Source organism: Vanessa cardui, chromosome 17 (genome assembly GCF_905220365.1).
Source record: "Vanessa cardui chromosome 17, ilVanCard2.1, whole genome shotgun sequence".
NCBI lineage: Eukaryota > Metazoa > Arthropoda > Insecta > Lepidoptera > Nymphalidae > Vanessa > Vanessa cardui.
In genome coordinates this window covers 5680114-5695384 of record NC_061139.1, presented here as the reverse complement: position 1 = coordinate 5695384, position 15271 = coordinate 5680114, and the positions used below count along the sequence as shown (strand labels likewise).

The following is a 15271-nucleotide window of genomic DNA, read 5'->3' as shown; positions in this document are numbered from 1 at the left end:
AAGAGTTATATTAAACGCAAATATCCAAAAAAAAAATTTTGTTGTCACTACCTTTTCCTTTTATATTCAATAACATTTAATTTAAAAGATAGTAGTTTTAATAGAGCTTCATAAATATTTTATTACTCGTAACTCATTCTAGCCATGAAAAAACATTTGTATTTTTTTTTAAGTTTTTGTGAAATGTTTGTTTATGGTAATGGTATGTCTGGTCTGGTTTTCTTTTTTGGGCTTTTGCTCTAAAAATAAAGTCTATATTATCAATCAATTAGCAACATTATAATGTTATGTAATTATCATTAATTTCTTAAAATAAAATATTAAATATAATATATTAAAAAATGTTGGACATGTGTCATATTTAAGTTTATATCTGTGACGTTGTCCGCGTTGACGATTACCGACTGACGTACAGTAGTCATCGATTTATATAAAAAGAAAAATTGTTTCATTTTGTATATATTCAAAAAGATATTTTGAGTGACTATGGGTCTTACAATTTCTAGTGTTTTTACAAGGCTTTTTGGCAAAAAACAAATGCGTATTCTAATGGGTAAGTAATTTCTTGAAACATCTTGAAGGTTGCGTAGTGTTTTTGATTACAGTCATTGTCTTATCCGGCTAGATTTGATGCAATAATTCGTTTATTTAGTCATCTAAACATTTCTATTTTACAGTGGGACTCGATGCCGCTGGCAAAACAACAATACTTTACAAATTAAAACTTGGTGAAATTGTGACCACCATACCCACTATCGGATTCAATGTTGAAACAGTGGAGTACAAGAACATTAGCTTTACCGTGTGGGATGTTGGCGGTCAAGACAAGATTAGGCCACTATGGCGCCACTACTACCAGAACACTCAAGGATTGATATTTGTCGTTGATTCAAGTGACACAAAGAGAATAGCTGAAGCTGAAAATGAACTTGCTAATATGGTATGCTAAGATCTAAAATATTTCTTGTATTATTCCTGAAACACAAATATTGTACAGCATCTAATATTTCTTGATGTTTTAGTTAAAGGAAGATGAATTGAATGATGCAGTAATCTTAGTTTTTGCCAATAAACAAGATATGCCAAATGCTATGACTGCAGCTGAACTTACCAATGCATTAAACTTAAACAATTTAAGGAACCGTCGCGTAAGTACTTTTTTGTTTATGACACACAATACTATCAGGTACTTTACAGTATTCTTATCAATGTTATGTTATGTTTTCAGTGGTATATTCAAGCAACATGTGCCACTCAAGGGCAAGGGCTTTATGAAGGACTAGACTGGCTATCAAATGAATTGGCAAAGAAGTGAGACAACTTTACTACTGAGAAATAACATCATTTTCCAGAAGAAAGATGTCAAACCTTCCATATTGAGAATGTTGTTGAAACTAAAAATTTGAGACTAAATTTTTAATATAACTTAAATTTTATCTTTATTTGAATATTTATTAAGTGAGTGCCAGATTTTGAATATTGTATAATCTTCATATAAATTCATAATATGTCTTCAAAGCTTAAAATTCTGTTGCAATACAATTTATACAAAAAAATTGAAAAAAAATATAATGAGATCCTTACAGTTATATTCCTATATGTTGGACTTCTATTTAATTAAACTAAAACAAATATTAAATTCTAGAACATTTTGATTAATTAAAAAATTGTCTATAACGTAAATTTAGTTTGATTTATACTCTGATAATTCTATTTCTGTATGTTTTGTATAAATTGTCTATTAGCTATTAAATATTGTGGATTGCATCTTATATATTTAATTAAACTAAGGTGTATATTTAATACCTTTGATAATAAAATATTATTGTCTATAATGACTGGAGTTTTGATGGCTTAGTAATTTTTTTATAATTTAAAGTTTTTGAAAGAAGTATATAAAATGCAACCCAGATTAATGATTCTTCATTGTTCACCATGCCTCAGATTTGCATCATAACTTTTTTAAATAGTATTTTAAAAGTTTATAATCATTATGAAATATTATAATTATTTTATTTAAACCATTCGCATTCCAATATTATTGTCTATAGACTCTATTTATCCTGTACTTAATTTAAGATTGGCTTACAAGAATTGTATTTATATTTAACAAACCAAACATCAAGCATTTAAATTCATTAAAAAAATTATGATAATGTGTATAATGTTATGTCTATGTATCTTAATGTTATGAAAGATAAAATAGTTAGCAAAATAGCAGACACCCTTGATGTTTACTATTAATTATTATAAAATGTTATTTTAGGATTACTTTGCACGAATTTTATTATATCATATTTAGTTAGTGTTAATGTATTACCAACTATCTGATAATTAATTTTTAAATCAAGATAAGGTATATGAATTAATAATTTATTGTTTATTCAAGTATTAACAAGTTAGTGAAGAAAGATTATGCACAAAACTTAAGTTTTGCTATTTATAAATGTTGTAGAATATATTTAAAAAAATGTGTAAAGATTATAATTATAGTATATCAGTTTAAAAAAGTAAAATTCCTCTTTTGGTACCTATTTTCATGCTTTTGACCAGTGTGAAAGATTCCTGGTAATTGGAAATTTGGGTTTAGTCAATCTAAGTTTAATCCAGAAATAGTAGGTATTTTAAAAATAAAATACGGAAGACAATAATTATTAATTCAGTTTTATTTTATCTTTTATAAACAGTAAAGTTTATATTTCAAATTAAGAGTATAAGATTTGATTATGTATTGGACCTTTAAAAGAATTAACATTCAATGTTTTTTTTTTAATTTTAAGTATACATGGTGTATATAATGGAAAATGTTTTGGCCAAAAAATGTTCTCATGTGTATGTGACAGTATCATGCTTACATTCTTATACTTGCTTTGGATATACACTAAGTTAGTGGAAAATAAATATAGGTGTAAATAATGATATTATGTTATTTATTACCCACTTCATCATGTCATTGCTTAAAGGACAAGATATTTAACACATTCAGAGAGATATAAATTTTGGATACATGTTACTAAAATTATTTATGGCTCCAAATTGCTTTACGCTTTTCAACGAAACTTTGTATTCCTTCTTGACCATCATTTGAGTTAATATTTTCCACCATAATATCTTCACCCAATCTATAAGCATCAAGTGTGTTTAAATTGATTTGTTTGTAGAAAAATTCCTTTCCGAGTGAAATAACACTACGACTTTTATGTTTGATTTGTTCAACAATTTTATTGACCTCTTCATCTAATTTATCTGCTGGAACCACTTTGGTCACAAGACCACTTTCATATGCTTCCTGTGCTGTTATTGGTTCACCTATAAAATATTAACTCTATTTAAATTGATTTGTTATCATACATTAATATAGTTAAGATTTCATTAGAGACCAACCAGTTAACAACATGTACATTGCTTTAGATTTTGGAACACTCCTTCCTATTGCTATGCCTGGTGTGGAACAAAATATCCCAAAATTGGCTCTGAAATTATTCATAATCAAAAATTATATTTTTACAGTATGTGTACCTAATATGATAAAATTAGGGAAATTATTTATTATGTATGTACATATGAATTCATAATAGTTATAAATCAAATTACCCGGGAGTTGAAAATTTACTTTTCTCAGAACAAATTATCATGTCACAGGTTGCTACTAATTGACAACCTGCTGCTGTTGCAAATCCATTTACCTATAAAAATAAGTCTTTATTTTAACAGATTAAACAACATAATCTATAATATATTTGTCTCACCTTAGCTATTACTGGTACTGGACTTTGAATTATAGATCTCATTAATTCTGTAGCCTTATTAAATATTAGTTTGTGTTGATCAGTTCCAGCTGACATTTGCTAAAGAGAGATTATATTAGTTAAATTACATTATATTTTTGAAATATAAAACAATTTGAATCATTCATAATTCATAACCTACTTACTAATTCTTTCAAATTATGGCCAGCAGAAAAAACATTTCCATTTGCTGATAATATTATAGCTCTCAGAGATATGTCATTTTTATTTTCATTTATAGCTGTTATTAGATCCTCCATCATAGCAAGTGACAGTGAATTTCTAAATAGAAAAAAATCGTTAAGTAAAAGATCTGAAGAAAAATAAACTATTTAATTAAGTCACTCACTTTGTTTTTTCATGATTTAACGTTATTTCCCGAGCACCATGACTTTCTTTTGTAATAAGATATTGGCTATGAACACCTCGACTTATTATAGAAAAAGGTTTAAGAATGTTCCTCTGAAATAATTGTGATATTTAAATAAATGTTATTATAACCTAAGAAAAATTAAAAGAATCTCGGTTTACCTCAAATAATGACAGCATTTTGCATTTAGTTCAATTGCATTCAAATATGTTTAACTTTTACTTTACAATAAAAAATAATTATGTGTTTTTTTATAGATAAAATAACAATATAACAAGTAATAATGACCTTTGTTATCAAAAATAATGATAACAGAAATAAACTGTCACAGATGTTAGTTAGTGTTGCTATTTAAAAAAAATTGCAAATATTGAGGAGAAATAAGAAACGAGTTGACATTAATGTTTTATTGATATTTCATATATTCTACCATTTCCTTTCTGTTTCACTTTCAGAATTATCTGAATCTGGTAAATCGTCACCTAAATACTCTGTTTGTTCATCTTCAGCTGTAATCAGTTGAATAACAGTACTGAAACAAAATGATGAATGAGGATTATTTATACTTAGGTAATAAATAAGTTTTATATTACAATTTCTATAATCTGCTATAGGAATCTATTACACTCTAGAATAGTAACGTTAATAGGTTTAAATTAAAAATAACAGTATGGAATATAATGCTGTCTTAAATTTTCGCGATTATTACACATTTAAATAAAACTAGTTATAACGGATTTTAATCGCGTATATTAATTATTTTGGACATCCCGACGTCACGGGTAGACTACGGTACTACGGGTAGACCCGTGACCACGAACGCTGTAAAGTGCTCGAAACGTCGGGATGTCCAAAATAATTAATATACGCGATTAAAATCCGTTATAACTAGTTTTATTTAAAAAAAGTATGGAATATCATTAAACACTTACTTGAGCACTTGCTCTTCAAATTCATTATTATAGAGTGATTGAGTATTTGAATCTGTAATCTTCGATGCTAAGACTTTGTCTAAAAAGCTTCGTAATTCGAAAAGTTTATTAGCACTTTCTCTTTGGCAACGGACTTTGGTAGTAGATATTGAGATTAGACAGCTCTCGGGATCAGCGGTATCTAAAAAGCAAGACGATATATGTATTCGTGTGTTTAATTGAAAAACGCCTATTACGTCATAATACAATCTGGTGAATGATCTAAATTTGATGCAAATATGCACTCACCATCTTCAACAACAAATTCACCGAAAAATAACAAAGGTAATGTGTATATCAAAGTGACATCCAAAAGGAAGAGGTCAGTTGTCCTCTGCTTCAACCAATAGACGAGCCAGTTAGCGCCGGGGTTGTTACATATCTGGGTTGGTACGCCGCCTTTAACGCCCGCCATTACGCTACTTGGATGTATTGATAACTTTCCGTCTTCGGGACTGCGTGCTACGAATCGTGCCGGCTTGCGTATATTGTTCATGTTCGACCATCTGTATAAGGAAATTTTGGAATTCTATCAAAATAAATAATATATATATTTTCTGCAATGATCCAAATATGCCCAAGTGATAAGGTATTTCACTCATGTTACTTTGACAAAAATGCGGATTTAGTTTTATTTTATACTGAATTTTAATATACTGAGATTCAATTAAATTATTTACATAATGTCATGTTAGTGAAATTCTTGAGTATTTTAAATTAGAGATTAATAATTAATTAATTTTAGACATAAATTAGTTTAAGTAAGTGACCATATAAGTGACATTTCGATGACAAAATCTCGAAGTATGTACCCCACTTTTGAGTTGAATGAAAAACATATTGACATATAGCACACATGAACTATTCATGAAAATAAAACAAAAATTGATTATTTGTACGCACTTGACATAAGCTATATTTGGGTACAGAGACGCGGCAACTATAGCTTTAAATAAACTTAAGTTATGAGCATTTCGATTTTCCCATGACGATCTTATATTGCCCGATGGCAGGAATCCCATTTGATGAAGATTGTTACCCAGCTGTTTCTTCATTTCGGATAGCAATTCCAAGGTATTGTTGGAAAGATAATTATCATATGCGAACGACCGCCTCGAGGAGTGTGAGCGGCTTTCCCATTCGAGGATCGCTTCAGATATTGCGATGTGGTCACTGGGTTCCCCGAGTGCCATATTTCGTTTCACAGCGTCCACTTCTCTTTCTTTCCCTGTAATAAAAATGATTTGGTAATGAATACAACAACAACAAACAACAACAGCCTGTATTTTTCGTTGCAGGGCTAAGTGCTCTTCTCCCTTTGAGGAGAATGGGGGTTGGTGGTATACACATGTGACTAATTTTGTGTGAAATTAGACAAATGCAGGTTTTCTCACGATGTTTTCCTTCACCGCAGAGCATTATAAAAACAAATTAAGCACATGAATATTCAGTGGTGCTTGCCTGGTTTTGAACCCACAATCATCAGTTAAGATGCACGCTTTCTAACCACTGGCCACCTCGGCTGAATACACAATTTATATGATTACATTATACCTCCTCCATGGTCGAGTGGTGTGTACACCGGTTTTCATGGGTACGCCACTCTGAGGTCCCGGGTTCGATTCACGGCCGAGTCGATATAGATTATCATTATTTTTCTATGTTGTCTTGGGTCTGGGTGTTTGTGGTACCGTACTTCTGATTTCCATAACACAAGTGCTTCAGCTACTTACATTGGGATCAGAGTAATGTATGTGATGTTGTCTCATATTTATTTATTATATATATAATGCGAGATGGAAGTTTACCAATAACAAGCAGGAAGGGGTCTTTAAATCCCCACACTGCAGCGACGCTGGCGGCTCGATCGAGACAACCGAAGAGGGCTCCAAAGAGCAATAGTTTCCCCGCAGCCGGGTGCACGGGCAAACGAGCCAAATGCCAGCCCAGAGCTGTCAACGTTTCACTGTCATCCAAAGCACCGCATCTACAAAAGGACAAAACAGACAATGTGCAATTTAATTTATATATCGTCTCGTTTTTCTCAACTGTCTAATCAAAATCCCAGGATGAGCCGTTAAAAAGTAGCTATGTCCTTTCTTAGAGTTCCAGTTTGCTTCTTTTTTTTTATGGTTGGCGGAAGAGCATATGGGCCACCTGATGGTAAGTGCTCACCATCACCCATAGACAATGACGCTGTAAGAAATATTAACTATTCCTTACATCGTCAATGTGCCACCAACCTTGGGAACTGAGATGTTATGTCCCTTGTGCCCGTAGTTACACTGGCTCACTCACCCTTCAAACCGAAACACAACAATACTGAGTACTGTTATTTGGCGGTAGAATAACTGATGAGTGGGTGGTACCTACCCAGACGGGCTTGCACAAAGCCCTACCACCAAGTTCATACCAAATTTCATCAAATTCGGTTCAGCGTTTTAAAAGCGGTCGTGAAAGAGCGACAGAGTTACTTTCACATTTATATGTTCCCATGCCTCGGAAAGCATGAACAGCTGTTGGTCCCGCGCCCAAACTAAGAGAGTGTGTTTACGCACACTTGTGCAATAAAATATGTTCCGGTATCCCTTCGGATTGGTCAACGTGGCCCATCGGTCTGAATTTAAGCGATTTGTAATATTATAAATAACATTGTGTACTGTTAGGGACATATTTTTTAATTATGTTATCCGACCTCCGTGGTCGAGTGGTGAGTACACCGGTTTTCAAGGGTACGCCACTCCGAGGTCCCGGGTTCGAATCCCGGCCGAGTCGATATAGATTATCATTACTTTTCTATGTTGTCTTGGGTCTGGGTGTTTGTTTTACCGTCGTTACTTCTGATTTTCCATAACACAAGTGCTTTAGCTACTTACATTGGGATCAGAGTAATGTATGTGATGTTGTCTCATATTTATGTGATGTTGTCTCACATTTACTGTTTTTTTTTTTTTTTGTATTTACGTTCGGCTTTGCGGCGACCAACCTGTCAAAATAAGTGCGCGTGTTACACGCTGCCTAGTTGTGCTGCTTTTTTTGGCGAATTTCATGTTTTTTTTGTAGTAATTATAGACCACCTGATTAATATATACAGCTTAAAATATACTAGATAAAGTACTACTACAAAGGTGAGTCTACTGCTTATATATATAGGCATATTATACGGTAAGGCAGTTTTATTGTTTTGTAATAACGTTTATATTTTCGGAGTCTACTAACTTTTGCAAATGTTTCACTGCCCACTGGATCGTCGTTTCGGCGGGGGGTGATGGCACTAACTTCAAGGCGTCCGCTGCCAATCCTAGCCGAAGCTTCTTAATCATCAGTACCGGTTCCAGTAGGTTGCTCCTCTGTAGTTCTGGTAGGAGTCTTTCTTCGATTTTTTGTGCTCGGAACGATGTTAGTAAATGGTAACATATACCCGGCTGGCAACGGCCAGCGCGACCTCGTCTGTGTAAAAACATAGAAGTTAATTACAATACCCGATTTTCTTTTTGCTGCATTGTAATTATTATTACTATTATTTATTTATAATATTTATTTACTTAGGACCACCAACAGTAGATACAATAACACATTGAATACGTTCAATATAACAACTTGAATCAAGGAAAATATTCTACTAATTACAGGTAGTCTCGGCATGCACTTATAACATTACAATACACATATTTTATAAAATATTTTTAAGTGAAAACAAATACATATAACAATTCCACTAAACTATTAATTAATCAAGAAATATTAATAATTAATAATTAGAAAATAAATATTAAAGCATTAACCATCTAAACAAAAATTAATAATAATAATAATAGATTTATTATAAAATTATTTTTTAAAAAGGCAAAGACAAATATCTTTATTCAATATAACATTTACCACCTATTCGGAAAGAAACACCCCAGAACTACGAAGAACGGGCGAAAGAAACTCAGCAGGACTTTTTTAGCAATTGTATTTACGTTCTATTTTTTCGTATATGTATTTTAATCTGTCTGGTGGTGATGATTTAATTATCAAATTAAATCATCATCTAAGAATAAATTTAATTATTCAACACAATCGTTACATTTTTTGAGCAGAGTGGCCCAGTGGTTAGAACGCGTGCATCTTAACCGATGATTGCGGGTTCAAACCCAGGCAAGTACCGCTGATTCATGTGCTTAATTTGTCTTTATAATGCATCGTGCTCAGCGGTGAAGGAAAACATCGTGAGGAAACCTGCATGTGACAAATTTCATAGAAATTCTGCCACATGTGTATTCCATCAACCCGCATTGGAACAGCGTGGTGGAATATGTTCCAAACCTTCTCCTCAAAGTGAGAGGAGGCCTTTAGCCCAGCAGTGGGAATTTACAGACTGTTGTTGTTGTTGTTTGATTTTTTAAGATTTTTGATTTGATGGCGTTAATCTGGGGAATATTACCCAGATTAGTTTATTCCAGCTACACATTGTTTTGCTAGTGTGAAAACTCGTTGAAGTGCTACTACAAGCTTTGTTTTAGTGTATATCGACTATATATTTTGTGCTCTGCATTCTTATTGTAATTCATATTTGAATATTATTGAATGTCAAAACCGAAATATGAATATTATAAATAAAATAAAATTACCTCTGTCGCAGATTGGCTTGAGAAATCCATTCGGTTTTGAGTGTCGATACATTCTGTTCAATATTCAGACCGCTCATTTTAATCTTGCCACAATCCACCACATACACGATATCATCAATCGTTATCGACGTCTCGGCAATGTTAGTCGCTATTATAATTTTCCTGATATTTCCCTTTGGTTTCTCGAATATTCTGTGCTGTTCTAGCGTTGGTAACTTTGAATGTAGGGGATATATTTCATGAAACGAACGGGGAAAACATTTACTCTCATCCATTAATCTCATGAGCTTAGTGATATCACCAATACCTGGTAGAAACACTAATATCGCTCCTTCTTTTCCTTTGCATATGTAAATCAGAAGCTCCACGATCAATTCCAAATTTAAATCTTCAATTCTAGAATCTTGGAGAGTTCTATAGACATCGTGGCTCAAATGTTTCTTCTTTGATTCTAACCATTGACCTGCAAACAGTAAAACGTTTAGTACGACACAACTTAGATGTCGCATCGGCAAAATTCGTAAAACCGATCACATCCGAATTGAGTACGCTATCCCAAATTATCAATATTTATTTCTCACGCAAATACGATCTTTGCACAAACGTAATAACTTGTAATATCATATGACCTAATATATTCGTCAATTTAACGCGTGGATTTACATGCACTTGCTTTCTCTGACGCGAGAATCTATAGCGACGAATAGCGTTGAATGGCGCGATAGGGAGCTATTTCTATTGGTTGCGTAAATCGGCAGTAATCGGTTTTATTTTTATTCCATTGCATTTACCGATGCTACATCTAATTTGTGTCGTACTTATACTTTATTAAAAATTGGTCATTGGTCCTACGCAGTCATTGATTTGTAATCATGGAGCTCGAGACAAACTTTGGATTGTTTTAAATATTTTATTTCATCATGGGGGAAAATATTCGTTTTTAAAAGAAAACTACCTGAATTACCAATTACAATAAAACAATGATAAATAACAATAAATTCGTAATTATTATTAAACAGCCTACCAATTTCGGCTTTGTATTTTATATCCTTTTCCATTTCATCAGCCTTTCTATTTCTCCTGTGTTTCATCCATTTCGGTTGTTGTTGCTTGACTTTTTCTGGTGGTAATTTGAATCTAGTGAATTCTAATATATCTTCTAAATAAATATCTTGAACTGGATATGCTAGCCCTTCTATATGCATTAGAGGGCAATTGTCGAAATAGCCCGACAAACTTTCGGCGTCGAGCGTCGCGCTCATAAGAATAAGTTTCAAATCTTTACGCTTTTGTAGAACCTAAAAAAATATTTTCTTATATGTAGATAGAGTCGAGATGGCACAGTGGTTAGAACGCGCGTATCTTAACCGATCATGGCGGGTTCAAACCCAGGCAAGCACCGCTGATTCATGTCCTTAATTTGTCTTTATAAATTATAATTCATCTCGTGCTCAGCGGTGAAGGAAAACATCGTGAGGAAACCTGCATGTGACAAATTTCATAGAAATTCTGCCACATGTGCATTCCACCAACCCGCATTGGAACAGCGTGGTGGAATATGTTCTAAACCTTCTCCTCAAAGGGAGAGGAGGCCTTTAGCCAAGCACTGGGAATTTACAGGCTGTTGTTGTTGTATATGTAGATATCTATAACCTTAACAAAAAGGAGGTTTTAGTTATATGGAAGAAGCATTAAGTTAATAAAATGTTCATTACTTGTTTCAGCATACACATAGACAAGTCTACGTGTACATCTCTTTCGTGCACTTCATCTAATATAATGTGACTATACTCAGATAAGCCCTGGTTCACTTCCAATTCAGCTAAAAGTATACCTGTAGTACAATACTGAATACTCCCACGAGATCTTTCCTCGACCCTGAAATTTGCAATTATAAATTTAGGAAGTTATATATTTTGAATGTTAATTAATAAACCTGAATTATATAAACGCACAGCCCTAATCATTCGTCAGCACAAAAACATGATTTTACAAAATGGATTACAGTTTTTATGGGTTCTGATAGTCTTTATTTTTGCACATCCATCATTGGCTAACATGGTCAAATTGAAGTGTATTTTAGTATGTATTTAAAATTAAGTCGGCATTTAGTCTTATGAGTTAGACAGTTGTTACAGCGCTTTTGAATAGACGGTGTTACCTATTTGGTTCATAATTTTTTATGTAAGAATTATGGTAATCGGTGTTTAGGTTGCTTGTTATGAAGATATAACTATTCCTACAGCATTTTTTCAGGATCTATTAGGGTAACCTTAGAGATAAAAGTTTGTACGGAAGTTCTTAATTTATTATGTTAAAACGCGAAAACTAGTGGTGATTACCAAAAAAAATAAATATCTCTTTCGCAAATAAAAATATATGTATGTGCAAAATACAAAAGAATTAGGATAAATAAAGTTTTATGATCCAAATAAATATAAACAAAATCTTTAAATTAAATTAAAGTTTTATCTTTTTATGGCTTTTATTTTCATTATTATTGGCTGCTTTTAAAACCATTTTGTCTTTATCATTTGTTCAGAGAATAAGAATTTTGACTATATACACAAGTTAAAATATTAATCAACTAAATAATTCGAAATAACTATTTTTCCAGCAAACATATGAAAATAACACTATTATACAATTTTCTCGTTATTCATACATGATATCAAGTTACAGTTACAAAAAGTTTTTTTTGAAGTTTTTGTTAATTTTAAACTTACTTTTCCAATTTTACTGCATAACCTACTGAATTACCGAGGCTCTCGCCTCTTTCTTTGGCAACTCTGATAGCTAAGGACGACGCGGCTATGCGCCTCGGCTGTGTAACTAAAATTTTCACATTGGCACCTCGTTTGGCACATATTGCTTCATCTAATATTAGTTGAGGTACCTGAATTATATTAATCAGTTTTTACAACTAATGTACCGGAATATAATTATCAGAGATATAAATGTTTAAGCTACATACTTGAGTTGACTTCCCGCAACCTGTTTCCCCACTGATAACAATTACTTGGTTGTTTCGAATTGCATTCAATACCTCCTTTGCTTTGATATAAGTTGGTAATTTCTCTCGGAACGTCAACATACTTTTATAACTACTTTTTTCTATCATGTCTTCATATTCAACAAATAATGCCGTATTAATACTCGCAGTGTCAGAATTTACTGAATTAATACTAATTCCTTTCGCTAGGCATTCGTCCAGTTTCTCATCAAACGATCCAGTTATAATATCATCGTAACCATATTTATAATTACTTAGTGGTCTTAAAGAACTAATTTTTGTTTTAGAACCGTAATCACTTTCTACTTCCTGCTTGACTGGAATAAAATCTGTAACTCTAGAAGGACCAGCCTTTTGTTCATTATCTTCATTACATTCATCTGCAGACGATTCATCAGATACTGCAGTTTTTATTTCTTTGATTTTTGTATTATTTTTGAAACTGTCTGATTTCCTAATTTGAGGTAAAAAAATATTCTGGCGAGCAGCAATTTTTGCTATTGACTTAAGATTTGTGTCCACGGTATTTAATACCGACCTCGGTATTTTTAGGTTTATCTGTAACAAGCACGATTTATAAGTAAATAATTATTGAGTGATGATACCTTATATTAACCATTAAATAATATTAAAATCAATGTCCTTTGAATATAATTTAATTACACATATTTACTTCAAAAGGTAATTAATTCGAGTTTTCTTTCATTAAATGATTGGGCGACGATCGGAATCCACAAGTGTTGGCAAAGATAGTATGAGCATTATAATCAAAGAACATGTAATCAAACTTTACTCTCAAAAAAATTGTAAGTTTAAAAAATTTAAATGTAACTGATGTGGGTAGTGTGTAACTGGTCTACTATAGTTACTTTCACAAAATAATTGTCTTGCGGCATTTCAATTTGTTATAAATAGGATCTTTATCCTGCTTGAAAAGGGGGTTTAAAAGTCACTTGAAAGAAATTGAAAAAAAAAGGTCAGTGAGTTTTACTTCTCTATATATGCTCGATACTGTAATACATGTCCATAAAAATATATATGTTCGTTTTATTTAGTGTTACTTTCTAGAAATTGTGATGTGATGTGCACACTATTATTACAAGTAAAAAATATGAGCTTGTTCAAAAACAAATAATTCAACACACTAACCACAAATTTCTGTTAAAAAAAACACTCCCGCTCATATTTTTCACTAGCTTAAGAGCTTAAGATCTTGCTTGCTTTTTTAATAAGCAAATGTGCTAAGAAAAGAGACCTTGTGCTAAGTTATAGAAACTCAAAGAAATTTAAACCATTCCTAATATAACCAATCAATAAGAAACTGCAATGCTTCTATGATTAATTTTTGGGTTACCTACCTATCTAGGCCAGGTTTTATACAGTCCTATCACCACATATGTAATATACAGTGTAATTTAAGTTAAGTAATTTGACTTTTTAAATATAATATTTTATCATTGTTTTTTTAATTGCTTTGTGATATATGTTCTTATCAGCAAAAAGATTAAATATAATTTGATTATAATCTAAAAAAATAGAATATATGACGAATATTGATAGGAAATGAATAAAAAAGTAAAAGCAATCACACAAATAATAAAATAAACGAAAATGCAAGCCAAGTTTAAAAATGATACAGGCAGTGGTGATATTGTTCAATGTATAAAACCAAAATCATACCACCAAATATTTTATTAATAATATATGAAATATTTTTTGTTATTTAGTTGAGTGGTTAGCACACATGCATCGAAAGAATATCAGATAACTGATTTGAAATTAGATTCGGAGAACCAAACACACAGTCAGATTAGCCTAAGGCTTTTGTGCTATTATAGTTATGAATTATTTAAATATAATTTTGCATATTTTATGCTTTATCATAGAAAATAAATAATGTATAGGGATACCGCATAACTTATTTGTACCATAAGCACCTCATGTAAATTGCCGATAATTTCTGTAATATTGTTTTTTTTTATTATAGTAGAAACCTAACTATTTATAATATTACGATGATTGTTAAAAATATTATAATAAATAGTAACATAATTGGGTGTAATAAAAATATTTACCACTATCTCCTTTTTCTGTTTCTTCACTTGAAGTCCTCTGAAATACATTCCAATCTCTGCACCTCGTAAACCGGGAGGAAACATTCTCTGTCTTTGACCACCCCATTGTCTTCCTCTTGATCCTCTGGGCCTGGACCAGTTGTTATAACCGCGAGACATTATGTATTTATAAACATAGACAATGGGTTGAATACTCAATGAATTGAGATTTTTTTTTTAATACTCTAGATTCTATCGTTTGCTATTTTTTAAGAATCAATATTTAAATCTAAAAGATAAGCATAACTCTCAAGTCTCAGTACCGGTGAATGGTGATACTGATTGATAACTATGTGACAGTATATGTCATAATTATTTTCTGAAAGTTTTGACATTCAATTTTCTGCAGGGCTGAGCTGCGTAAGCGTTTCTGAAATTATCGTATAACCGTATATCGTA

At 31.9% G+C, this 15271-nt stretch overlaps 3 protein-coding genes across 3 annotated transcripts; 1 reads left to right on the top strand and 2 right to left on the bottom strand.

Moving 5' to 3' along the window:
• Window positions 1-372: 372 nt before the first annotated feature.
• LOC124537127 (ADP-ribosylation factor 2) lies at window positions 373-2917 on the top strand. Its single transcript, XM_047113862.1, has 4 exons — window positions 373-553; window positions 678-940; window positions 1023-1148; window positions 1229-2917. Exons 1-4 carry the CDS (start codon window positions 487-489, stop codon window positions 1313-1315), a joined length of 543 nt encoding a protein of 180 aa, XP_046969818.1. The 5' UTR covers window positions 373-486; the 3' UTR covers window positions 1316-2917.
• Window positions 2644-4475, bottom strand: LOC124537126 (enoyl-CoA hydratase domain-containing protein 3, mitochondrial). The gene is made up of 7 exons (XM_047113861.1): window positions 4320-4475; window positions 4138-4250; window positions 3935-4070; window positions 3750-3848; window positions 3595-3686; window positions 3385-3473; window positions 2644-3309 (listed from the first exon to the last, which is right to left on the bottom strand). The coding sequence occupies exons 1-7, from the start codon at window positions 4335-4337 to the stop codon at window positions 3020-3022; spliced, it is 837 nt and encodes a 278-aa protein (XP_046969817.1). The 5' UTR covers window positions 4338-4475; the 3' UTR covers window positions 2644-3019.
• Window positions 4476-4550: 75 nt separating this feature from the next.
• LOC124537125 (ATP-dependent DNA/RNA helicase DHX36-like) lies at window positions 4551-15142 on the bottom strand. Its single transcript, XM_047113860.1, has 12 exons — window positions 14834-15142; window positions 12720-13316; window positions 12472-12641; window positions 11461-11623; window positions 10770-11043; window positions 9746-10208; window positions 8349-8579; window positions 6938-7116; window positions 6033-6357; window positions 5379-5635; window positions 5091-5271; window positions 4551-4690 (listed from the first exon to the last, which is right to left on the bottom strand). The coding sequence occupies exons 1-12, from the start codon at window positions 14990-14992 to the stop codon at window positions 4585-4587; spliced, it is 3105 nt and encodes a 1034-aa protein (XP_046969816.1). The 5' UTR covers window positions 14993-15142; the 3' UTR covers window positions 4551-4584.
• Window positions 15143-15271: the final 129 nt, after the last annotated feature.

Excerpts from the sequence above, each read along its gene's own strand:
- LOC124537127 (XM_047113862.1), top strand. The coding sequence starts at position 487 with ATGGGTCTTACAATTTCTAGTGTTTTTACAAGGCTTTTTGGCAAAAAA. Across the intron at positions 941-1,022 it reads AAAATGAACTTGCTAATATG|TTAAAGGAAGATGAATTGAA; the intron begins GTATGCTAAGAT and ends TTGATGTTTTAG. Across the intron at positions 1,149-1,228 it reads ACAATTTAAGGAACCGTCGC|TGGTATATTCAAGCAACATG; the intron begins GTAAGTACTTTT and ends TTATGTTTTCAG.
- LOC124537126 (XM_047113861.1), bottom strand. Across the intron at positions 4,071-4,137 it reads TTAAATCATGAAAAAACAAA|AAATTCACTGTCACTTGCTA; the intron begins GTGAGTGACTTA and ends TTTTCTATTTAG. Across the intron at positions 3,310-3,384 it reads AATGTACATGTTGTTAACTG|GTGAACCAATAACAGCACAG; the intron begins GTTGGTCTCTAA and ends AATATTTTATAG.
- LOC124537125 (XM_047113860.1), bottom strand. The coding sequence starts at position 14,992 with ATGTCTCGCGGTTATAACAACTGGTCCAGGCCCAGAGGATCAAGAGGA. Across the intron at positions 12,642-12,719 it reads GTTGCGGGAAGTCAACTCAA|GTACCTCAACTAATATTAGA; the intron begins GTATGTAGCTTA and ends AATATAATTCAG. Across the intron at positions 5,272-5,378 it reads TGAATTTGTTGTTGAAGATG|ATACCGCTGATCCCGAGAGC; the intron begins GTGAGTGCATAT and ends CTTGCTTTTTAG.